Below are 20462 nucleotides of genomic sequence, written 5' to 3'. Positions count from 1 at the left end.
CTTCCGCTGGAGTGATGATGTTAGAAAGAAACAACATGAAAGATAAGAGTATACAGAAAAGAGTATGAACACTTTACATGTAAATAATCAAAATAGTCCCAGGACAAAAAGTATGCACATCAGTTCTGGCAAAAGTTTCTACAGAATTTTAAAGACCATTTTAACCATACGCGGAAATCATGTCAGTGAATTTTCTTGTGACCCTAGGGGTAAACCATGCATACATGTAATCAAAAGAAACTTGCAGAGGAAGAACAGAATGCCAATATCTGATTTACAGGTTTACTGACGTGTAATATATTAGATCTGCTGTACCGTATTGCTTTTCTTGCGATGGACAAGCAGTGGCTGGATGAGATGAACCTGCAAATTTGTTCCACTCATTATTTGGTTTCTTAGAAGGTTTAACCTGGCCAGATATTGGAAAAGTGGAAACATTCTTGGCAAACATTAATGTGTTCGGATATTGGCAAAATAAGATTGGACAGACCTCTGTAATTGAAGGCTGCTTGCATGCCAATCTTGGTTCTCTGCTCTGTTACCCTGTCGACTACATCTTGAATCTTCAGTTCCCAAGAAAACTCAAGAGTAAAACGTTCAAAGTAGTTCCTGGTCTGGTCAAGAGCGAGATAGTTTGTTGTTTGCAGATATCTTGCATCTGTGGTCCTCTAAACTAATGGAGAAACAACATTGGAGTGTAATGGTGTCCTTGGAGAGTTCTCATGGACAATAGAGAATCAGAGTCAGACCATAGTTATGCTTATTTGGCACTTCTTTTTTACGGGCAACAGCGGGAGCTCCGCCAATTCAATATAGTAGAGGGAAAAATTGTACAGAGTAGAGGTTACAAGAAAAAGGAAAAACAATCAGAGGGCAGCAGCAGACTACTCGCGGTATGCCTGCTCAACCCTAAACCCTAATCAGGGCTACAACCCCCTCAACCGAGATAGTCCCATTTTTGAAGATGCACCTGTTTCTCTCTTTCCATAGATTCCAGGCAACATAGACGATGGCCGTGACCTGAGATGTTCTTGGTGTATCTTGACTCTTGAGGTTTTGTGCCACCAGTTGAAGATAGAGGTACTGATCGTTGCAGCTTCCGCAGCAGCAGCGTGCAAAGTAACCAAAACGCACCAAACTTGCTTGGCAAAACGGCAAATCAGCGTCAAGTGAACTGCACTTCCACCAACCTGATCGCACATAGGGCACACCACAGCATGTGGCCATCCCCTGTCCCTTAATCTATCTGCCATCCAAATCCTGTTTTGGAGAAGCAGCCAAATGAAAAGGCACACTTTTCCTTCAGATTTCACAGACCAACCCTTGTGCAGTCTAGGGTCCTTGATCTTTCCAAGGAATTGAGTGCTGTAGGCAGAACCAGCAGAGTAGCAGTTATTAGCAGTGAGGTTCCAGGTTATAATGTCCTGGCCATCACCCAGGTGACTAGTGAGAACAAGTGCTCCTATCCTGATGAAAGAGTTAAATTGCGCTCAGAATTTAATTTCCGAAGGCCTCTCATCCATCTGTCAGTCGTCATTCCATCTTGGACCGAGAGGTTTTTAAGGGCAGCTAGGTTGTAGAGCTCCGGTCAAGGTCTTTTAGTGTGCCAGTTTTGATGTTGATAGCGGTGCAAGAAGCAAAAAGGCGCCTGTCAGTCTCATTGCAAGGAACTGGGAAACCTTTCCATGGTCGATCAGAGTTGTCCCAGCTCTACCATAGCCACCTGAGTCGCAAGGCGTGGCTGTGCAGATCAAGATCCTTGATGCCAAGACCACCATAATCCTTCGGGGAAGATACTTTTGTCCAATTGACAAGGCATTTACTGCCATGTGCACTCTCTTCACCACACCAGAGGAAGGAAGGTGCGTCTGGTCTTATCAATCCTTTTGATCAACCACTTTGAGGGAATGTGAGAAAGTAAGTAGAAAGGGCCAAGAGTACCGCATTGACCAAGACCAGGTGTCCTTCCCTGGACATAAGCTCGCCTTTCCACGGTTTGAGTCTGGTCGAATACTTATCCAGCAGAGGCTGACAATTAAACCTGTGCAGGGATCTATAGTGCCAAGAGGGAGAGCCAGGTAGCTACAGGGGAAGGACCCCAGTTTACCACCAAATCCAGAGAGAATATCTCCGAGATCCAGGCTCTGGTAGCTGATAGGAAAGGCCACGCATTTAGCTAGGTTTATCTTGAGGCCAGAGACTGATCCAAAAAAAATTCAGGATAGCAGAGACATTGTTGACTTAATTCTTGCAAGGGATTAAAAAGAAGGCAGCATTATCCACATAGAAACTGGCTCTCATCTTCGATGCTGTATGCATGACGGGCAAAAGAAGTCTACATTCAGTAGCCTTGGCAAAGATTCACTGCAGTGGCTCGAGGGCTAGAATGAGGAGCATTGGGGCAAGCGGATCTCCCTGTCGCAGCCCACGTCTGTGATGGAAAGGTTTCCCAAGGGTTCCATTAAGGTTCACTCCAGAGGTGTAAGTAGCAGGCGAGGAGGAGTTCAGATCCCTCCATCTAGCACTGAAACTAAAGGCCTAAAGCAGGTTAAGGAGATAATCTCAATGAACGTTGTCAAAAGCCTTGGCAAAGACGAGTTTGAGGAATGGCAGGGGTTTCTTCTTGCAGTGGGCTTCCTTTACAATGTTTCTAACAAAACAGGAAGTTGTCTTGAATAGATCTCTTCTTGATAAATGCGCTTTGACAGCTTGACACTAGAGATTGCAAGGCAAGAGCAGGCCTGGTAGCAATTATCTTCCCTAGGATCTTAGCCACACTATGCATGCGGCTTATGGGCTGTAATCAGCAGCAGAGACAAATGCCCCCTTCTTTGGGATGAGGGCAATGTTTGCGGAGTTTAATAAGTGCCAATGATCACCTTGGAGCAATCTCAACTGGTTAATAGCATTCAACAGATCCATGCCGACAATAGTACACTAGATCTTACAAATAAAAAAACCAATGCAGCCATCAGGTCCAGGAGCTTTCTCAGTGGGCAAAGCAAAAATGGTAACTTAAGTTCATCCATGGAGAACTCATTAGGTGCAACAGATTAGCAGTGAGAGGTTGTAGAGAGTCCAGATTGAGGCCCAACACACTTGGAGTAGGTTCACCCAGGAGAGAGTTAAAATGGATCAGAAGAATTTGAGCTTTCTCAGGGTGGTCATTGACCTGAATTCTATGGTCATTGGAGAGCACTGGCATGTGATTTTTTTCTCCTTCACCCATTTGCCCTTAAGTGGAATAACCTGGTATTAGCATCACCAGATTTGATCCAGGTAACCCTTGATCTTTGTCTCCAACGAGCTCTGTCAATTGCTGCAAACCCAAGCAATCTGTTTTTTAGGGTGGTGTGAAATCTCTTTCAACATGAGTCAACTCCCTGTCCTCCTGAGCAAGATGCAATTGGAAAATCACCTCTGTTGCAAGCTTCTCCTTAAATCTCTGCTCTCGTCCATGACTGTTACTCCATTGCTTCAGTACTCTTGCGGTCCTACATAGCTTGATATGCAGATTCTTGACAGCGCCAGTTGAAAAAACAGGCTTGCACCAAGCCTTTTGGACCACATCTTTGAAACCATTAAGACTTGCCCAGTAGGCCTCAAATCTGAATCCCCTGTAATGCCCAATGTGCATCTTCTTGAGAATAATGGGTCGATGGCCAGAGATTGTTGTGGAAGCAGGAATCAGGTGATACTGCAGATGAACAATAGCAAAATCATCAGGGCAAGCCACCAAGATGCCCCCTCGGGTGCCAATAGCCGGTTTGAAAATGACATTGGCAGAGAACTTGCTGGCAGGGATCTCAGTGACCGGAGCAGGGGAGAGGTCAGCCAACTTAGTCTCCTGGAGGCAGACCAAGTTGCAGTTGTGGTCAGCAATAAAATTTTGAATCGCTCTCCTTCTAGCCAGGTTGTTTAACCCTCTGACGTTCCAATTAATAAGTTGTATATACATTGCAGGGATCATCGCGGTGGGGGCGTTGCAAAGCGGTTGGACAACAGTCTTCGCGAATGGCAAACAAACAGCCCAAGGGATAGCCGGCATTGCAAACAGTAGTGAACAGACACCAGAATCTGAATTCTGAAGACACAAACACAGCATACAGAGGTGCAGCAGCACTAAGCAAGGAACAGGGGTGACGCAGAACAGAGACAGGAACCAACAGAGGGCAGCTGATAACGAAGTGGAAGATCTAACATTGGTAACAGTGGGGGCGCTGGAGACTAGCAGAGGCAGCCGATCAAGCCACTGCCAGAGCCTCCCCAAGCAGAGCTTCTTCCAATCCTCCTAGGAGGCAGTTACAATGTTCGTGAGCAAATCAGTGGACATCCCACGTTTGGGGGGTGATGGCTCTAAGTCCTAACGCACCGGCACCAGCCCAAAGGGCAGCCTCATCCTTGATCTTCATGGGTAGGTCGTTCACCGATGGGGACCCTTGGTTCAAGACGCAGTCACATCAGCTTTCTTCCCCATCTTGCGAGCAGGGTTGGCGGCGTCCATCAAGGCCGTGACCGGCTGCTGGTACAAATCTCCATACTTCTTCAGGGCAGCAGAGGTGGCGGTCGATTCATCGATGGGTTCACAAGATTTCTTCAGCAAGACAAGCTTGACCATGTCCATCGTCAGTAGACCTGCAGTGGGCTTGGCAGCGACCACTGCATCTTGCCAGCTTCTCCGTGGCAGATGGCTTCGAGGCCGCCGGTGATAGCGGTGGTGGCGGCGAGAAAAGGATGCCAGGGGAGTCGGGCGAGGCAAGGCTAGCAATGAAGCCAGTCAGGGCAATGGGGCCTCGAATACTGCAACACTGAGTCTTTGGAAGCTCCACACAGATAACTACCAGCAAGTTGCGGTCACTTTTATCCAGATATTGTGCACATTTGATGTCCTTCCTCCCATATTTGCTTCCTGGGAACTCTACGGACACACTGTTTCACTTCAGTTGCCTGCAACTGGAACTAAGACAGATGCTTTGTAGGTGGAAGCCGAGTAGGGATAGATTGCTCTAGGTCGTCAATGTTTCCAAAAGCAGCAACAATGAAGATACTGTCCTCCATGGTTCCAGAAGCAACAACGATGACGATACCACAATTCGCATATTAAGCAGCAACAGCCCCGGGGATACAAATCCTCAGTTCCACTTCCACCAATAATAGCATTTTAGATACCATCTTCGTTAAAGGCTTGAAGCTGGGGAAAGAGCTGGAGAAGATAGAAGATGATGTTTATCCGCTGGAAGGTGATGGCCGAATTCTGGGCCGAGACCATCATCCATATCGTGGCATCAGACAGTGTCAAGGTGCACATCGAATGGCTTGCGCAAGGAGGAGAATTCCTTGCTCATGTTTGGGCTCTCCTCAATCACGCAGGCATCCTGAAACATGAACAGAAGCAAATCCATGAAGAAACCGTGTAATGATATTGTGCTTTTTGTACTCCCATCCTATTGTAAGTTACCAAGTATTTTTATGCTTGATCCCTAATGTGTTCCAATTTGTTACCAATCAATCAAAAGTACTTCATTGATGCGACATGTACCTAATCTGGACCAGAGAAACAACCTAAGCTTTCTATTTGTTCACTGTTGCCAGGCCAGTTTACTGAGCCAAGATCTATGACTGCAATCCATGACGCAGAAAAATCCGCAGTCAGCATGGCTAACAACATCTATCTTATTTAGTGAGAACAGTACCAACCTTTTCTTAGCTGGCAGGGTGAGAGGCGACGGCACTTCTTTTGTTTAAATAGATACTTTGTCAGCCGGCAGGGTGGCAAACCGTGGAACTTCTTTGGTACAGTATTATTTGTTGATGAACATCACAAAGAGAAAAATTCTGTGGGCGGCTGGTTACTTGAACAGGTCCACTGTGATCTCCAACCAACTGGAACAATGATCTACGCATGCCTGTTGTCGAGGGCATCTTGGAAAAGAGTGTAAATATACCATTCAAGACGAGCATATGAATAGCAGCGTTGATCTGAACATAACCACCCAGGATCTAGATGGAAGAAGCATGTTTTCCTTTGGTGCAGTGCCAAAGTATCTGTCATGGTGCAGACTTGAATCAGCTACATTAATGACGAAATAGTCTAGATATAGAACAGAAGTTGTGTAACTGAGAGTGAAGCACATATCACAGAATATTTTTCATAGGAGCTGCCATAGTGACATTACCTTGTGGAGAGCTGGAAATGTTTCCACAGCACCAACCTTTTGTTAGCTGGCAGGGTGAGAGACAACAGCACATCGTTGGTTTCCATAGATACTTTGTCACCTGGCAGGGTGAAAAAACCGGTGCACTTCGTCTGCAGATACAAACGCAAGGTCCTGCAACAGGAGGTTAAGAGGGTTAGAGAAGTACAACGTTATCTAGCTGATGCACATCACAAAGAGAAAGATCCTGTGGACCTTTAGCTGAGCAGGTATACTGTGATCTCCAGCCTACTGGGACAATGATATGCGCATACCTGTTGTCAGGGGCATCTTTGGGGAGGAGTGTAAGTACACCATTCAACACAGGCATATGAATAGCAGCGATGATCTGAATATAACCACACATGTTCCGGATGGAAGAAGCATGTTTTTCATACGGCACAATGCCAAAGTATCTGTCATGGTGCAGACTTACATCATCTGCATTGACCAAAAGAGTCCAGATATACAACAGAAGTAGTGTAATTGAGATTGACGTATTGATGTATTGATCGACCTTATTTTCATAGGAGCTGGCATCGTGACATTACCTTGTGAAAAAATGGAAATGTTTCCACTTTAGTTAAATAGCTCATTGTCAACCAATGACCATATTGAAAAGCTCACTGGTCGCTCTCGATTCTAGAATGATATGCATTCATCTGGTTTGCCGTCTTCCGCCAAGACAGTGATATGCTTGACAGGAGTGAAGTGGGAAAAAAAACAGCGTCTGGCAAAAAGTTAGCTATAAGATGAGTACACATTGCAAGGAAGGCATTAGCGTCTGGCTAAGCAAGAAGGGAAAATTGTAGCAAAATATCACTCTGTGCTTACTGCAATAGAAAAGGGGGAAATAATCTACAACAGAGCATCAATATTGCTATGTTTATCTACAATCAATTACTGTACCTAATAAATTAAGCATTTGACTAAAAGAACCAAGTTTTTGATTAAAGCCAAACCTCAAATATCTAGCATCGCAGGACACTATACGTACCCCTATTAAGGAATGCTGGATCACACCAACAAAATGCATACATCTGAACAAATAATTATACCAGTACAATGGTGAATGCACTCGATGAGAATATACGAACTGGGCAAAAGATGTTTTTCACATATGGCCCATAATATATTATCATCATTTGGAGACAATCAATCAGAATACAAACTAAATATTGCATCAACCAATAATCTGCAAAAGAAACTAAAAAAATACATCTACAGCTTCATAGTTCTCTTCATTGTTCCAATACATGGAAACATAAACCTGCATCCTGTCTTGTTCTTTATGGACACATGGCAAGATCTGAACATTGCCATATTGTAGGAAGGAAGGAATTAATTAAATTAAAAGATGTGCTAGAAACTATCCATCATTGTGTATCTAGTGACTCACGATGGTCTTATTTGCAATAAAAGCAGTTCTATGGGATTCTCTAATGGACTGTTCCATTTTTCGTGGCATGAGGCGATGGCTTGCTGCTGTAATGCTGAATTTGGTCCCAATGGTGAACAACTCATCTGTATCTCACCAAAAAGAATTAGTATTGCTAGCCCCCTGATGCAAAAGTTGGTTGAGTTCACGATGTTGATAAAATACTGGCAGTCAATCTGTTCATGAACAGCAAGCAACTTCCTGATCAGCACTGAGCTGCAATGAAGCCAACACGTCTTCCGTCACTGCCATAGTCAGCCGGCACTGCAGCCAGCAACAGCGCTCGACCCGGGGATCTTTGACAACCGTGCATCCTTCATCACTTTCCTAAGTTTATCCACGTCCTGCCACCTCCCAGCATCTGCATATATGTTGGACAGCACCACATACACGCCATGGTTGTTGGGGTCCAGTTTCAGCATCTCTTGCACAGCCCGTTCCGCGATATCAATGTCGCCGTGGCTCTTGCAGGCTGTAAGCAAAGCCCCCCAGATCATAGTATCAGCCTTGCATGTCATCCCACGTATCATCTCTTCTGCCTCCAATAGAAGTCCACTCCGGCCGAGGAGGTCAACCATGCACCCATAGTGTTGGATGCTCGGAGTCACCCCAAAGTCCTCCATAGATGCGAACACTCTGCGGGCCTCGTCGAGCAGCCCTGTGTGGCAGTATGCTGACAGAACCCCGACAAGTGTGATTGCATTCGGCGGCACACCCTCCTGGCGCATCTGCTCGAACATCGCCAGCGCATCCTTGCCATGCCCATGGTGCGCCAACGCTGAGATCAGGGCGCTCCACGTAGCTGTATGCCGCTCCGGCATCCCCTTAAACACCGCTACAGCCTCCTCGATCGCCCCATTCTTTCCATACATGTCGACTAATGCTGTGCCAAGGATCACCCCCACAGGTGCCGCCATCCCCCTCCTCTCCATGATATCATGCACACGCCGCCCCATCACGAGCCCACCAGACTCTGACCGTGCGCAGGCCGACAGCACCGATGCAAGCACCACTGCACCAGGCTCGAACCCCTCATTGAGCATCTCATCAAAGGCTCCCATGGCGTCCTGGTACCGCCCATTCTGCGCATAGCCAGAGACCATGGTGGTATACACCACCACGCTTCGCTCGGGCAATTCATCAAACACCTTCCGCGCGACACCAATGAGTCCAGCCACCGAGTACGCGCGGACAAGGCCGTTGGCAACGTAGGTGTCACGGTCGAGCCCGTGCTTGACGACGAGCGCGTGGATCTGCGTGGAGACAGGAAGAGCGAGGCGAGCGGAGGCCTTGAGGAGGAAGGGGAAGGTGTGCCTGCCGGGGGAGTAGGGGGAGCCGGCGGAGTGGCGGAGGTGGGAGAAGAAGGCGAGGGCGGAGGCGGGGTCGGGGGAGGAGGCGAGGGCGCGGAGGGAGGTGTTGAGCATGAATGAGTTGGGGGCGTAAGGGAGGGAGGAGAGGAGACAGAGCACGGCGGCCGGAGGGGAGAGCGAGGCGTAGGCGTCCAGGAGGCGGGAAGCCGCGAAGGCGTCGTTGGCGATGCGGCCGGAGACGAGCATGGCCGCGTGGACGACGGTGAGGCCGCGGAGGGTGGAGCAGCGGTCCGCCAGGAGGGACAGGCTGACGTGGCCGCGGCCACGGACTACGGCGCCGGCGGCGCCGCCGCCGCGGAGGAGAGGTGACGCGGCCATTTGCGCCTGTTTGAATGCGAAGTTGAGAGCAAGTAGCCCGCACCTCGTTTTATCCACGCATGAATTGTTTTGCAGTTTTCCTATTTCTAAATTTCAGAAGTTCCCCGCCCTGAAAAAAGAATCAGACGGCTGTTTTTATTTTCACTTTCAGGCCGTTTTTTATGGCCGTCGGATGTACACGAATCTTAGCGCTGCTCGCTCTGTTTGTCTCATGTGGCGCGTGTCGGGCTTCCGTCGGTTTTTTGGCTGATGGACCGGGCGTAGCGGGTGTTGCTCCGTACCCGAATCCGTTTTGACCAAGGTGGTTGATCGGCGACCCGTGTGAAGAAAGAAATCATTTCTGTAATGGAGAAGGAAGGGGGGGAGAGGTGGAGGCGGCGGAGGGGAGTCACCGTCGCTGGCGAATAGCGGCGAGGGGCTGGCGTGATGTTATGAAGAGCAGGAAGATGCCGTCGAGCAGCCCTAGGAAGAGGAAGGCTAGTTGTCGCGGAGCAGCAAGAGGAAGGAGAGAGAGTGGTACGGAGAGGAGGTCGGCGGAGTTTTTTCGTCCCGCCACCAGGTGTTTCGCCAATAAGGTCGGAGTCAGTCGTCGGCGCCTACCAGGCGGAAGGCACAACGAGCCATTTCCCCCAACCCCACAGCTCTCATCTGAGTACTATTTTCTCGGACAGTATTTTTGGTTTCATTCCCTGCATCCGTTTAGTCGCCGCTCGTTAGATCCTTTTGCTTGTGTGGGGATTGCTTCATCATGCTTGCACTAATTTCACAGTATCGTCTTGATTCATATTCAGCATACCCGTGGAGCTCAATGTTTTCGCCCAAGTAATTTGTATGTGGGGTATTCATCATCAGTACTTTGTATGTGGGGTTGTGCGTTTAGCTATGTTTTCCCATTCAGATTATGTGTTATGTGGGGGTACTCATTATCAGTAATTTGTATGCAGGTGAGGTTTCAATTTTGTAGAACTGAAAAAACCTCATCCTTTGGTGCACACATTGTAGAACTGAAAAAACCTTATCCTTTGGTGCACACTAACCGACGAAGGAGATCTAGTGTATTTTTGTGTTCCTCGTAGGTAGGCTAGATAGCTACTTCATCCATGACAAACTATAAGATGTTTTTATGCCTTATGGAAAATCAAAAACATCTTATATTTTGGTGCGGAGGTAGTAGTTAATTGGCCTCATCCTCTCTTTTTTGTTGTGTATTTCTTTTCTTTTGCAAGTCGGATTTCTAGTATGTCTTTTCTGAGTTTATGCTTTTTGTTCTTCATCTTGTTTTTTGACAGAGTGATTTGTTGAAGCTACGGTTCAAAGAGATTAGGTTGTTCTTTTTTCATGGCGATGATGAACAATCAGGCTGCAGGTGGGACCGATAGCGGGAGTCCCACCACATCTCACTTAATCCCAACAGGTTTTGGTAGGTTATAACCAACAACCCAGTAAAACTTACGTGGGTTAAGTGGGATCAAGTGGGTTCCCACTTCCCAAAGGTATACAACATGTAGATATGTAACGTATGTGTGCAGATATACGAAATAGATTCTACTCACAAAGTATGTCCAAATATAAACAGAGGGTGTACCCAACATGCATATATGAACCGTGGCTGTATACAACATGCATATGTGAATTGTAGTTGCAAGTTAGAAATCACCTGAAAATAATATAGCTTCGGTTCAGGCTACATGCAACCAGACTGCAACACCATTTTTGCTTCAGAAGTGAACATCACTTCATTAATAAACACCACATGACAGAAAATTTGTGAACACATCAGAAGGCTACATGCTCTAAATATGGTGGACATGAGCCATTTTTTCTCTTCCCGTTTCGAATATCTCCAAGATGTTGAATCCTCTGGAATGCATTTTAAGAGCCCTGCAAGTATACAATCAAGTAGAGTGCTATTTTCTTATCAAGAAAAGCTAATATTATATTATATTAAGAATAGGAAGATGGACAAGAAAAGGCAGCAGAAAAACAAGAAAGTATTCACTCTCTTGCTAAGCTCACTCCTGCAATAAAATCACATCAACCAAGATGGACAACAGCTATTTATTCAATGGATGAACAAGCTAGTTGTAAGCTGCTACCTAGGAAAATAAACACTTTTCTGCTCCCAAACTATGGTCTTCTTTGTAAGAACAGTCCGGTACTTGTAAGTAAAAATAATTAAGGAGAATTGGAACATCGTGTACGATAAAATTTAATAATACATTGTGAGTAAGACAAGCACATATATCAGTATATATCTATGAGCCCCTGAAAAGCATGCTGAGGTACTTGTAAATTATCTTATCAACGACTGCAGTAAGAAAGAGAACAAAAAAAGGCCTAGCAAAACAGCGGATGAGAGCACATTTCAGTATCCACCTGAAAGCATGTGAAATAGTAGTACTTCGTTGGCTGTTTCAAACACTCAAGTACTAACATGTAGTGAAATCTGTCCTTGTCTAATACTAGTATTATTCAGAGGAACACAAACATGTAACATGCTGCAGGCTGCCCTGTTTCCTTGTACCACCTAACTATCATTTTAACTACAAAGCTTTGGATCTTCAGTTACATAAATCACAAAGCTTTGGCTTCAGTTAGATTCAAGAACTTTGGACCTTCAGACAACAAATGTACCAGCGATCGGATGTACCTGTTGCCCAGGGCAGGGGCGTCAAGGTTGGGGGTGGCGGCGACCTGGGCGTCCGGATCGATGCTGCCTGTGACCTTGGGGTCAGGATAGGGGCTGGCGACGATCTGACCATCGCATCCTAGTACAGTAAAGAGTAACGGGTTTTCAAAATTGTAACAAGCATCTGCAAAAGAAGTACAACTAATATGTAGAACAAGCATCTGTATAACTAGTGCAACAAGCATCAGGTCGGCAGGGCAGAGGACGTTCCTACAAAAAAATTTATATTTACAAAAAATGTCTTTAATTTGATCAAGCCAACTGCATCGACTCGACCATGCTGAAGAGCCTGTGTTTTGTGGTTACAGCATGCCGAAGAAGCAAAAGTGAAGTTAAGAAGAAAAGAGGTGGATGTGTTATTTCTGCAATCTGTTTTGCTCCGATGTAGTAGCAGTAGTATTAGTGTTACCGGACTTTCTATGAGACGATTCCAGCTGTGTTTTACTTCAATTTGGATTATGTCAAACTTGATTTGAGCAGAAAATGGTAATCTGTGACACAAAAGACTGTTGTCAAGCTTCTAGATTGTTTTGTTAACCTACTTATTACACGGCCAAATTAAGCCAAAGTATATCTTCTCATGAGCATTCTAAAACAATTTTCTGAAACTAAAGAAAAACTAAAGTGAGGTGGTATTATTTTCTGAAACAAAGTTCTGTAAATTGTTTGTTGATTTGTCTATGGTTTACAAGCATATTTGAGCACTTGTAAAATGTTGAACTAGAATAGCATTCTTTGTAAGAAACAATAGAACATTCTTTTTTAATAAAGAAAACAGAGGACTCAATTCACCTTCCTTGTATATACTAGCATTTACACTGATGCACTGTGCAAACGCAAACTCACTAGGATATGAGTCGGACCACCAAATCTTGGATGGAGGAGAAGAGTGGAGAGAGATGCAGGGGCAGAGGGCGTTGGAGGGGGAGTCGACACTTGCAGAGGCGGAGCTCAGGTGGGCGGGGCTGGCACGAATCGGTCCGGCGAGCTAGGCGCTGCTCAGGGGGCGGCGCATGGTCCGGCGAGCTGCATGCTACTCAGGAGCGGCGTACGGTGAGGGAGAAGAGGGGCGACGAACGGCGAGGGAGAAGAGGGGTGGCCGGAGGAGCAGCGCGCCGCCGGCGGCCAGGCCGAGGGGCGGCGGCTCGAACCCTATCCCCGCGAGAGCTCACAGCGCGGTCGTTGGTTTGTCTTTTTTTTTTTGGAAAACTGTGAAAGTGGTGAGGTGGTTCCAGCGGGCTGAATGGGAGCCCACTTATTTTTGTGTTGTCCAACGGGTTCCCACTAAAAAAAACTAAAATGATTAAGTGGGGTGGACGCAATTAGTTCTTGTAATTATTGTGAATCTTCTATATCTAAATAGTTAGCCCCCACAAACATATTTTTCTCAACATGCAAGCATGCCACCTCATCATTTAATATGCATAGAAAAGGCCTACCTCAACATGCAACTATGCATATTAAAAATCCACTTAATATGCAAACATTCATGCATGTAAAATTACATTCTATTATGGTATTAAATTTAATTCTTATATAATTTTAAAAACTATTATTTCAAACATTCATGTTCCATATAACCAAAATCTCACTAAAATAATGCAAAATATTTCCGCAACAACGTGTGGGGCATCATCTAGTATGAATAAAGTTACAGGTATTTCTCAAAAGGAAGCACCCACAGCATGAGATAACAACGTAAAGTTGTTCTATTTTTCTTCGACCATCATAAACTGGGGCTGCTCAACATGGGATTTCTTTTGTCGTACATGAGGGCGTGGACGTCCAAAAAATACTCAAGGCCTTCTAATTTTTTTTATTTACTAGGATAACGTCCATGCATTATAATGGGTTATAACATTAGCTTGCAATTTACCTGCCTATATTAATGTGATTATGTAAATAAATATTTTTTTAATCATGTCCATGATTTACCTTATATTAAATCCTGCCTTGAACTTGAGGATATTTGCGGAGTTCATTCTGGCGGGTACTTGGCAAAGCCATGACCTCTGGAATTCCATATAAAAAAGTAAAAAAAAAAGAAACGTATTGCCGAGTCTCTTCTAGCCGAAACTCAGCAAAGATGTGATCTCTGGAATTCCCATTTTTAAAAATCGGAAAGAGAAAATGTTTGTGAGTTTGTGTTAGCCGAATCTCGGCAAATAAAATCCATCATCACGGCTCCGTCGCCTACTCAACAGGGAGGCCTAACCGTCAGGCTTTGTCGAGTTTTTTTTTTGTCGAGAACTCGACAAACTTGAGATTCTGCCGAGTTTATTTTGTTTGTCGAGTCGTTTTTCATTGAAACTAAGCAAAGTATGAAGTTTGTCGAGTTGCTTATCCCGTCGAGTCCAATTTTGAATTAAACTCGGCATATAGAAACATTGCCGAGTGTTTGATAGAAAAACAACTTAGCAAAGTGTCAATGTATGTATGTATGTTTTCTTTTTAAGTAAATTAAGATGATTTATTATCAGTAATCTGTATGTTTTCCCCTTCAGATTATGTGTTATGTGGGGTACTCATTATCAGTAATTTGTATGCAGGTCCGGTTTCAATTTGTAGAACAGAAAAAACCTCATCCTTTGGCGCACACTAACCGATGAAGGGGATCTAGTGTATTTTGTGTTTCTTGTAGGTAGGTTAGGTAGCTACTCCATCCATAACAAAATATAAGATGCTTTTATGTCTTATGCAAAATCAAAAACATTTTATAGTTTGCTACTGAGGTAGTAATTAATTGGCCTCATCCTCTCTCTTTTGTTGTGCGCATTTTTTTTCTTTTGCAAGTCGGATTTCTAGTATGTCTTTTCTGAGTTTGTGGTTTTTGTTCTTCATCGCTTTTTTTTGACAGGCCGATTTCATTTGACGCTACGGTCCAAAGAGATTTGGTTGGTCTTTTTTCGTGGCGATGGAGGATGGATAACAACTTGGAGATATTCTATTTTTCTTCGACTAAACAGGGGGTTGCACTACAAGGATACCCTCTGTAAAGCAACACAAATTCTACAACGTTTTGACTATAGGTTGTAAAATTTTCCATAGATACGCATATAAGCGATGCAGCATATGCGATGTAGAGTTGCAGCTCACATCCCCGCAAAAAAAAAGAGTTGCAGCTCATTATCGTGGTACAATTGAGAAAAAAACTGAGGAAAGGAGAGACGGAGAAGGAGACGCGCGAGAAACAGAGCCCCTGCCCTTATCTCACCCAAACCGCCGCCGCCAACACTTTGTCATCCCCTCCGATCCACCTCACCGCCGGCCCTCCCCCTCCCCTCCTCCTACCTCGCAGCCCTGAAGGCTGCACTACAAGAAACCTGTTAATCCATGACAGATTTCTCATGACGTTTTCGGAAACCGTCATCAATGTTCTAATTCAGCCGCGCAAACCCACCAGAGCCCGCCCAAAGCCCACTTGAGCCTGCCCAAACCATTCCTGTATAAAACCTAACCCTAACAGGCTAACACTCCCTTCCCCAATCTCTTTCTCCTCCCCGCCGCCGCCCCCTCATCTTATCCCTCATCCTCGATCCCCTCCACTATCCCTCCTCCGCACCCTCACCGTCCCTACGATGCCTCCTTCCTCCACCTCCCCACATGCACCTTCTCTCTTCCCCGGAATCTCCTAAGCTTCCTCCACTCCAATGGCACACATCCCCCATCCCTCGTACTAGGTGCAGTGGCAACGACATCCTGGGCGCGCGCAGATCTAGCACGGAACAGAACCCCGACGTCGGCCTTGTCGAACCGGAGCGGCCGTGCGGTGGTCGACGATCTACTGCGACGGCTGGAAGCAGCAGCAAACCCTAGTCGCCACTGGTTACCAGCGCGGCTCCCACCTGTCCTGCTGGCTTCCTCGACCACTACACCATGACAAAACTTTAGGGGCAATCAACTGCCGAGAAAGGTTAAGAATCCGGGTCACTAACATGCCGGGAAAGATTTATCTGCCAGGAAAATAACTGTAGGGCGTGTTATCTGCCGGCAATAGTTAACCTTTAAGGGCAGTCTATCTGCCGGCATCTTTTGCGTCAGCACATCTGCCCTGAAAAGTAAACAAGGGCGGATTCATTGCCGGTATGCACGTTGGCGGGCCTGAAAATTTCGGCCCAGAAAGCGTGCGAGGAGCCGCGGGAGACACGAAACGATAAGAAGTCGCTGGAAGCGTCACGTAACCCTAACTTATTTCCCCTTCCCGCATCCAGTCCCCACCTTTTCTTCCCTCAGCCGCCGCACTCACCATCCCATCGTCGTCGAGCTACAAGCAGCACCGCCGCCTCCCAGTGCCGTCGCCTCGAATCCCTCACCCACACGCCGCCGCCTAGTGCCGTCGCCCCATCCTTTCATCCACACCGCCCCGTCCAGCATCGCCCCACAAATCCCGTAATCGCCCACGCCATCGCCTCCGCATCCCCACCCACGCCGTTGTCTTCGCATCCCCCATCCACGCCGCCGCTGGAGGTCAACGACGAGTTCGGAGGCGACCTCCGTGAACAGCATAGCGATCTCGCCTCCGTCCACAGCACACAGTCGACCTTGGCGTCAGCAGATTCGTTCACCATGGCGGCTGCGCTGGTGAGGTGAGCCTGACCTTCGGTGCCCTCTCCCCGCCGTTCAACACTCGTTCCTTATGGTGTGCCCCCGCCATCATGAGCAAGCCTGCAGGTCTGACGCCAACCACCTCTCCATTCGTCTGCTTTAAATTTCCTTGGCATGTGTCCTTACGCAGCTCCCTCTTATACCTATTTGTTCCTCTGTTCCGCTTCCTATGAATGCACGAATATTAGCTGAATGAGGGCTCTGTTCTGCTTCCTATGGAAGTACGAATAGTAACTGAATGAGGGCTCTGTTTTGCTTCCTATGAAAGTACGAATAGTAACTGAATGAGGGATAAAGTTTATTTTGAATGGTTTGAGGGAGAAGGGAGCAGCAGGGAGAGTTTTGCTTCATGATAAATATGTAGTACAACTAACTATTTGAAGAGGCTATTCTCTCTAACTGAATGGTCCGGATGAGTTTTACTGCATGATAACTAGTATGTACTAAATATGTTCTGTTTTAGTCTCTCTTCCCCTCTTGGTAAAATCAAATTCATATGTCCTCCTTAGAATTTCTGTATTGCAAAGAGCCCTTTTAATTCTGGTGTCATTGCCTTGGGACAAATAATAAATCTAGTTGTTTTCAGATATTTTGTTTGCAATTCTGCATATACAGGGAGCCAATAGAAGTGACTGAATAGGGACTTTTGTCAGGCGGCATGTAACATGTATTCATTGTAATATTTTCTTAGTTGTGGAGATTGGTTAGTATTTTGTGGTTTATAGCTGTAGCTGGCTTTTTCTCCTAAAATTTACATGTGGGCGAACAAATTGACTAGAATACATGTGCCATAAATTCACCTTTTCTCCTAACAGGTTTATACTTAGCGCTCCTATCTTTGTAGGAAAAACCTTACTGGCTCCAAAGCTGTCCAGATGCATGTTGAATGATGGCTCAGATATGGTGCAAAACGGAATGCAAAGAAAATTCTTCTGCTTGCAGGGAGCGGAAGAGGATGTGATCGGGGGTCACCATCAAGAGAGTGCTTCCTTGGCTCGCCACCAAAGTAAAATGGTTTAGTGACTGGTCAGGTTAGGTTTTATCGTCTTCTTTCCAGATATCTTCAGTTTCTAGTGCTTCTCATAATTCATTTTTGTACATTGATGGAATCGCACCAATTGCTTTCTTCAGTTGAGTACACACCAAACACTTTCCTCTCAGATCTACCTTTAATTGATAGTTCTCTGTATTTCATAAAGTTAAATGCAGCAAATCCTCATGGTGTTCTCAAAACTATGTTTTATCAATTTCATATAGTTTAGTACTCCCTCCGTCCCTACATATAAGACGTTTTTGCAGTTTGATTTGAACTGAAAAATGTCTTATATTTAGGGACAGAGGTATTTTTTTCTATGCCTCATACAACTGCAGAGAAGATATTAATTTTTCAGAAATAGAAAGATTTCAATGCAGCCTACATTCTTCAGGTTGTTTTTCAAGATTAGTATCTCTTGTCTATAGGGTCGTACAATGATCCTTCAAAACTTCCATTGAGCTGATGCTTTTCTGGTCTTTGAATTTTTGAATAAGCTTCAATGTGTCCTTCAAGTATGACGGATAACGCATCCTATCATTTATGATTTTTCCCTATAACTATCTTCTACATGTATTTAATTATCTTCTTTGCTCATCTAAATTTTATATTTAGGTATAGAGATATCTAATCTTGGTTTATTATGGGCGACTTGAAACTGTATTCTGTGCATTCTCACTGCTCAGTGTCGTACACCCCAGGCCCCAGCCATCCCTGAATTCCGTGCATCGTCCCTTGGGAGGTTCAGTCTGTAACATTTTCAGAATTATGAGCATTTTCCGATGGGCTGAACTATTTGGGTGTTGCCTCTAGAGAGCGTTTGTACAAGTATAGCTTGTAAATTCTGTTTACTGTACCGTCATTTTTATTAAAAAATATCAGTTCTAGCTTGCTGTACATAAATATGCTTAAATGCTCCAGCTCACGTTCAATTGTTGTTGTACTATTTGTCCATACTATAATTAGATAGAAGAAACGGCCTACCATGCTTCCATTTGATTCTTGTGTGCAAGCCCATATTATGAAATGACATAAGCATGTTAGATTCAAGGAAGTTGCTGGTACGTTATACTATTTGTCCTTCCCGAAGTACTAAAAAATAGAAAAATAACACATTTTCCTCTATTTCATGATTCTATCTAACAAATCATTTTTATGTTTATTGTACTGTGATTATTTATGAGGTTATCATATATTTCATCGAATGGCCACCGTGCTAGGCATTTTGTATCTTTGTTTAGTATTGGACCATCATTGCTTGATTAACTGGCAGACAATCATGAAATTTACCTATCAATTTTGTAACCGCAGATCACCTTACTTTGATCCGGCAGCAGAGGAAGGAAGTTGCAAAGAAGCATGAAGAGAATAAAGATCTCTGCATTTTTCCTGACTGAGGTAATCTCATGATCTTATCATATTTGCTTTTCTTATGTGACGCCAGCCCCTTGTGTTGATAAGTATTTTGCTGCAGGTATGAAGGAAATTTATTTTTTGGTGGAAAAAGCTTTCTTTGATATCAGGTCACTATAAAGGATGAGTTGCTCCAAAGTGTCATCAACGAGTACAACCACGCCGTGTTCACTATGATGATGCGCAATACAAGCTCTTGCCCTGTAAGTATCCTGGAGAAAGATCTGCATCCAGTTCTCCTGTTCAACTTCAAGCTCTTGCCCTGCAAGTATTTTGGAGAAGATCTGCTACAGTTCTCCGATCTGGTGCCACTCCGTTGTCAATGGCGCTTCTCCAACAACACGTAGATCATCTACACCAACAACAAACCACCTGGGACGCGCAAAGGAAACTAGCTTTTGTCTTTTCCACTTCATCACTATGCAGAAAGCAAATCTATCTACTGGCCAGTGTACCTGTAGTACCTATAGGTCTTAAGTTATGTAAGACAATCATCCTAAATAAAACAATACTCCATAGTTAGTAAGTCTCTCTTTCTCTTCCCTTATGTGCTATAAAAAATTGAAAAGACAACGCACAAATTTTTGCACAAATTCTTGAAAGGCAACTCACCCGCTAGTGTATACCTATGTATGTTGTGATGCGGTACTGGACTTGTGAACCTATAAATGTATACCTATGTATGTATGAAGACATGATGTATTGTTGAGATATATATTATGCAACTTTAGCTCTACATGTGTGATGTTCCATGTATACACACCTGAATGGGATTTTTTTTGTGTTGGCGGTGTACTTAATTAAGGGCACATTAACTGCCGGAAATACTTCTATCTGCCCTGTAATATCAGTCTGCCGGCAAAAATCTATGTGCCGGGAATAGTACTAACTGCCGGCAAAGCTTCAGGCATGTAGGTCAGGGGATCTGCCGGCGTTTCTTGTAACTGCCGGGAATGGTCTTTCCCGACAGGACTTTCAAGGGCAGTTTGTAAATGCCGGCAAAATGCATTCCCGGCAGTTTATTTGCCTCCATTGACTAGTTTTCCCGGCAGATAAGGTGACCCCTAAGTTTTTGTCATGGTGTAGTGGACGTCGTGGCCTCGTACTCCTCCGCGACCCCCGTCCAGGTTCTTTTGCCGGCTCCGACTAATGCTGTGGTCGTGGATCCCTGTAGAGGAAAGGTTGCTCGCGTCCCTCTCTCTGATGTACGGACGCGCGCATCCCTTTGGCTGTCGGTGGCAAGCAGCCAACATAGAGCAGCATAGCAGGAACGGCGGCCGTGCATCTACCTCGAACTCCACCAAACACCAGCCACCATAGGTAACCAGCTCTGCTCCTGCTCTTATTTTTTGGACGGTTGTTCTTGTTGGCAATGTATGTCTGCTCTGACGTATGTGATTTC

The 20462-nt window shown here is 45.2% G+C and overlaps 2 protein-coding genes and 2 long non-coding RNA genes across 4 annotated transcripts; 1 reads left to right on the top strand and 3 right to left on the bottom strand.

The window, feature by feature from the left end:
• Positions 1-501: 501 nt before the first annotated feature.
• LOC125528864 (uncharacterized) lies at positions 502-7268 on the bottom strand. Its single transcript, XM_048693296.2, has 5 exons — positions 6746-7268; positions 6470-6635; positions 6177-6329; positions 5698-6045; positions 502-5375 (listed from the first exon to the last, which is right to left on the bottom strand). Exons 2-4 carry the CDS (start codon positions 6559-6561, stop codon positions 5949-5951), a joined length of 342 nt encoding a protein of 113 aa, XP_048549253.2. The 5' UTR covers positions 6562-6635; positions 6746-7268; the 3' UTR covers positions 502-5375; positions 5698-5948.
• Positions 7269-7402: 134 nt separating this feature from the next.
• LOC147992646 (pentatricopeptide repeat-containing protein At5g56310-like) lies at positions 7403-9363 on the bottom strand. The gene has a single exon (XM_087531281.1). It carries the CDS (start codon positions 9318-9320, stop codon positions 7887-7889), a length of 1434 nt encoding a protein of 477 aa, XP_087387407.1. The 5' UTR covers positions 9321-9363; the 3' UTR covers positions 7403-7886.
• A 1586-nt stretch (positions 9364-10949) lies between these two features.
• LOC125538921 (uncharacterized) lies at positions 10950-13231 on the bottom strand. Its single transcript, XR_007296544.2, has 3 exons — positions 12802-13231; positions 11971-12088; positions 10950-11201 (listed from the first exon to the last, which is right to left on the bottom strand). It is a non-coding gene; the product is annotated as an uncharacterized LOC125538921 (long non-coding RNA).
• Positions 13232-18913: 5682 nt separating this feature from the next.
• LOC147992645 (uncharacterized) lies at positions 18914-19796 on the top strand. Its single transcript, XR_015615382.1, has 2 exons — positions 18914-19045; positions 19122-19796. It is a non-coding gene; the product is annotated as an uncharacterized LOC147992645 (long non-coding RNA).
• The last annotated feature ends 666 nt before the right edge of the window (positions 19797-20462 follow it).

This window comes from Triticum urartu, chromosome 1A (assembly GCF_056163025.1).
Source record: "Triticum urartu cultivar PI428250 chromosome 1A, HENAU_Tu73, whole genome shotgun sequence".
NCBI classification, from domain to species: Eukaryota; Viridiplantae; Streptophyta; class Magnoliopsida; order Poales; family Poaceae; genus Triticum; species Triticum urartu.
The sequence above is the reverse complement of the archived record's forward strand: the minus strand, read 5'-3'. Positions and strand labels throughout refer to the sequence as shown.

Excerpts from the sequence above, each read along its gene's own strand:
- LOC125528864 (XM_048693296.2), bottom strand. The coding sequence starts at position 6,561 with ATGTGTGGTTATATTCAGATCATCGCTGCTATTCATATGCCTGTGTTG. Across the intron at positions 6,330-6,469 it reads AAAGATGCCCCTGACAACAG|GACCTTGCGTTTGTATCTGC; the intron begins GTATGCGCATAT and ends CTCCTGTTGCAG. Across the intron at positions 6,046-6,176 it reads CATTTCCAGCTCTCCACAAG|ATACTTTGGCACTGCACCAA; the intron begins GTAATGTCACTA and ends GCACCATGACAG.
- LOC147992646 (XM_087531281.1), bottom strand. The coding sequence starts at position 9,320 with ATGGCCGCGTCACCTCTCCTCCGCGGCGGCGGCGCCGCCGGCGCCGTA.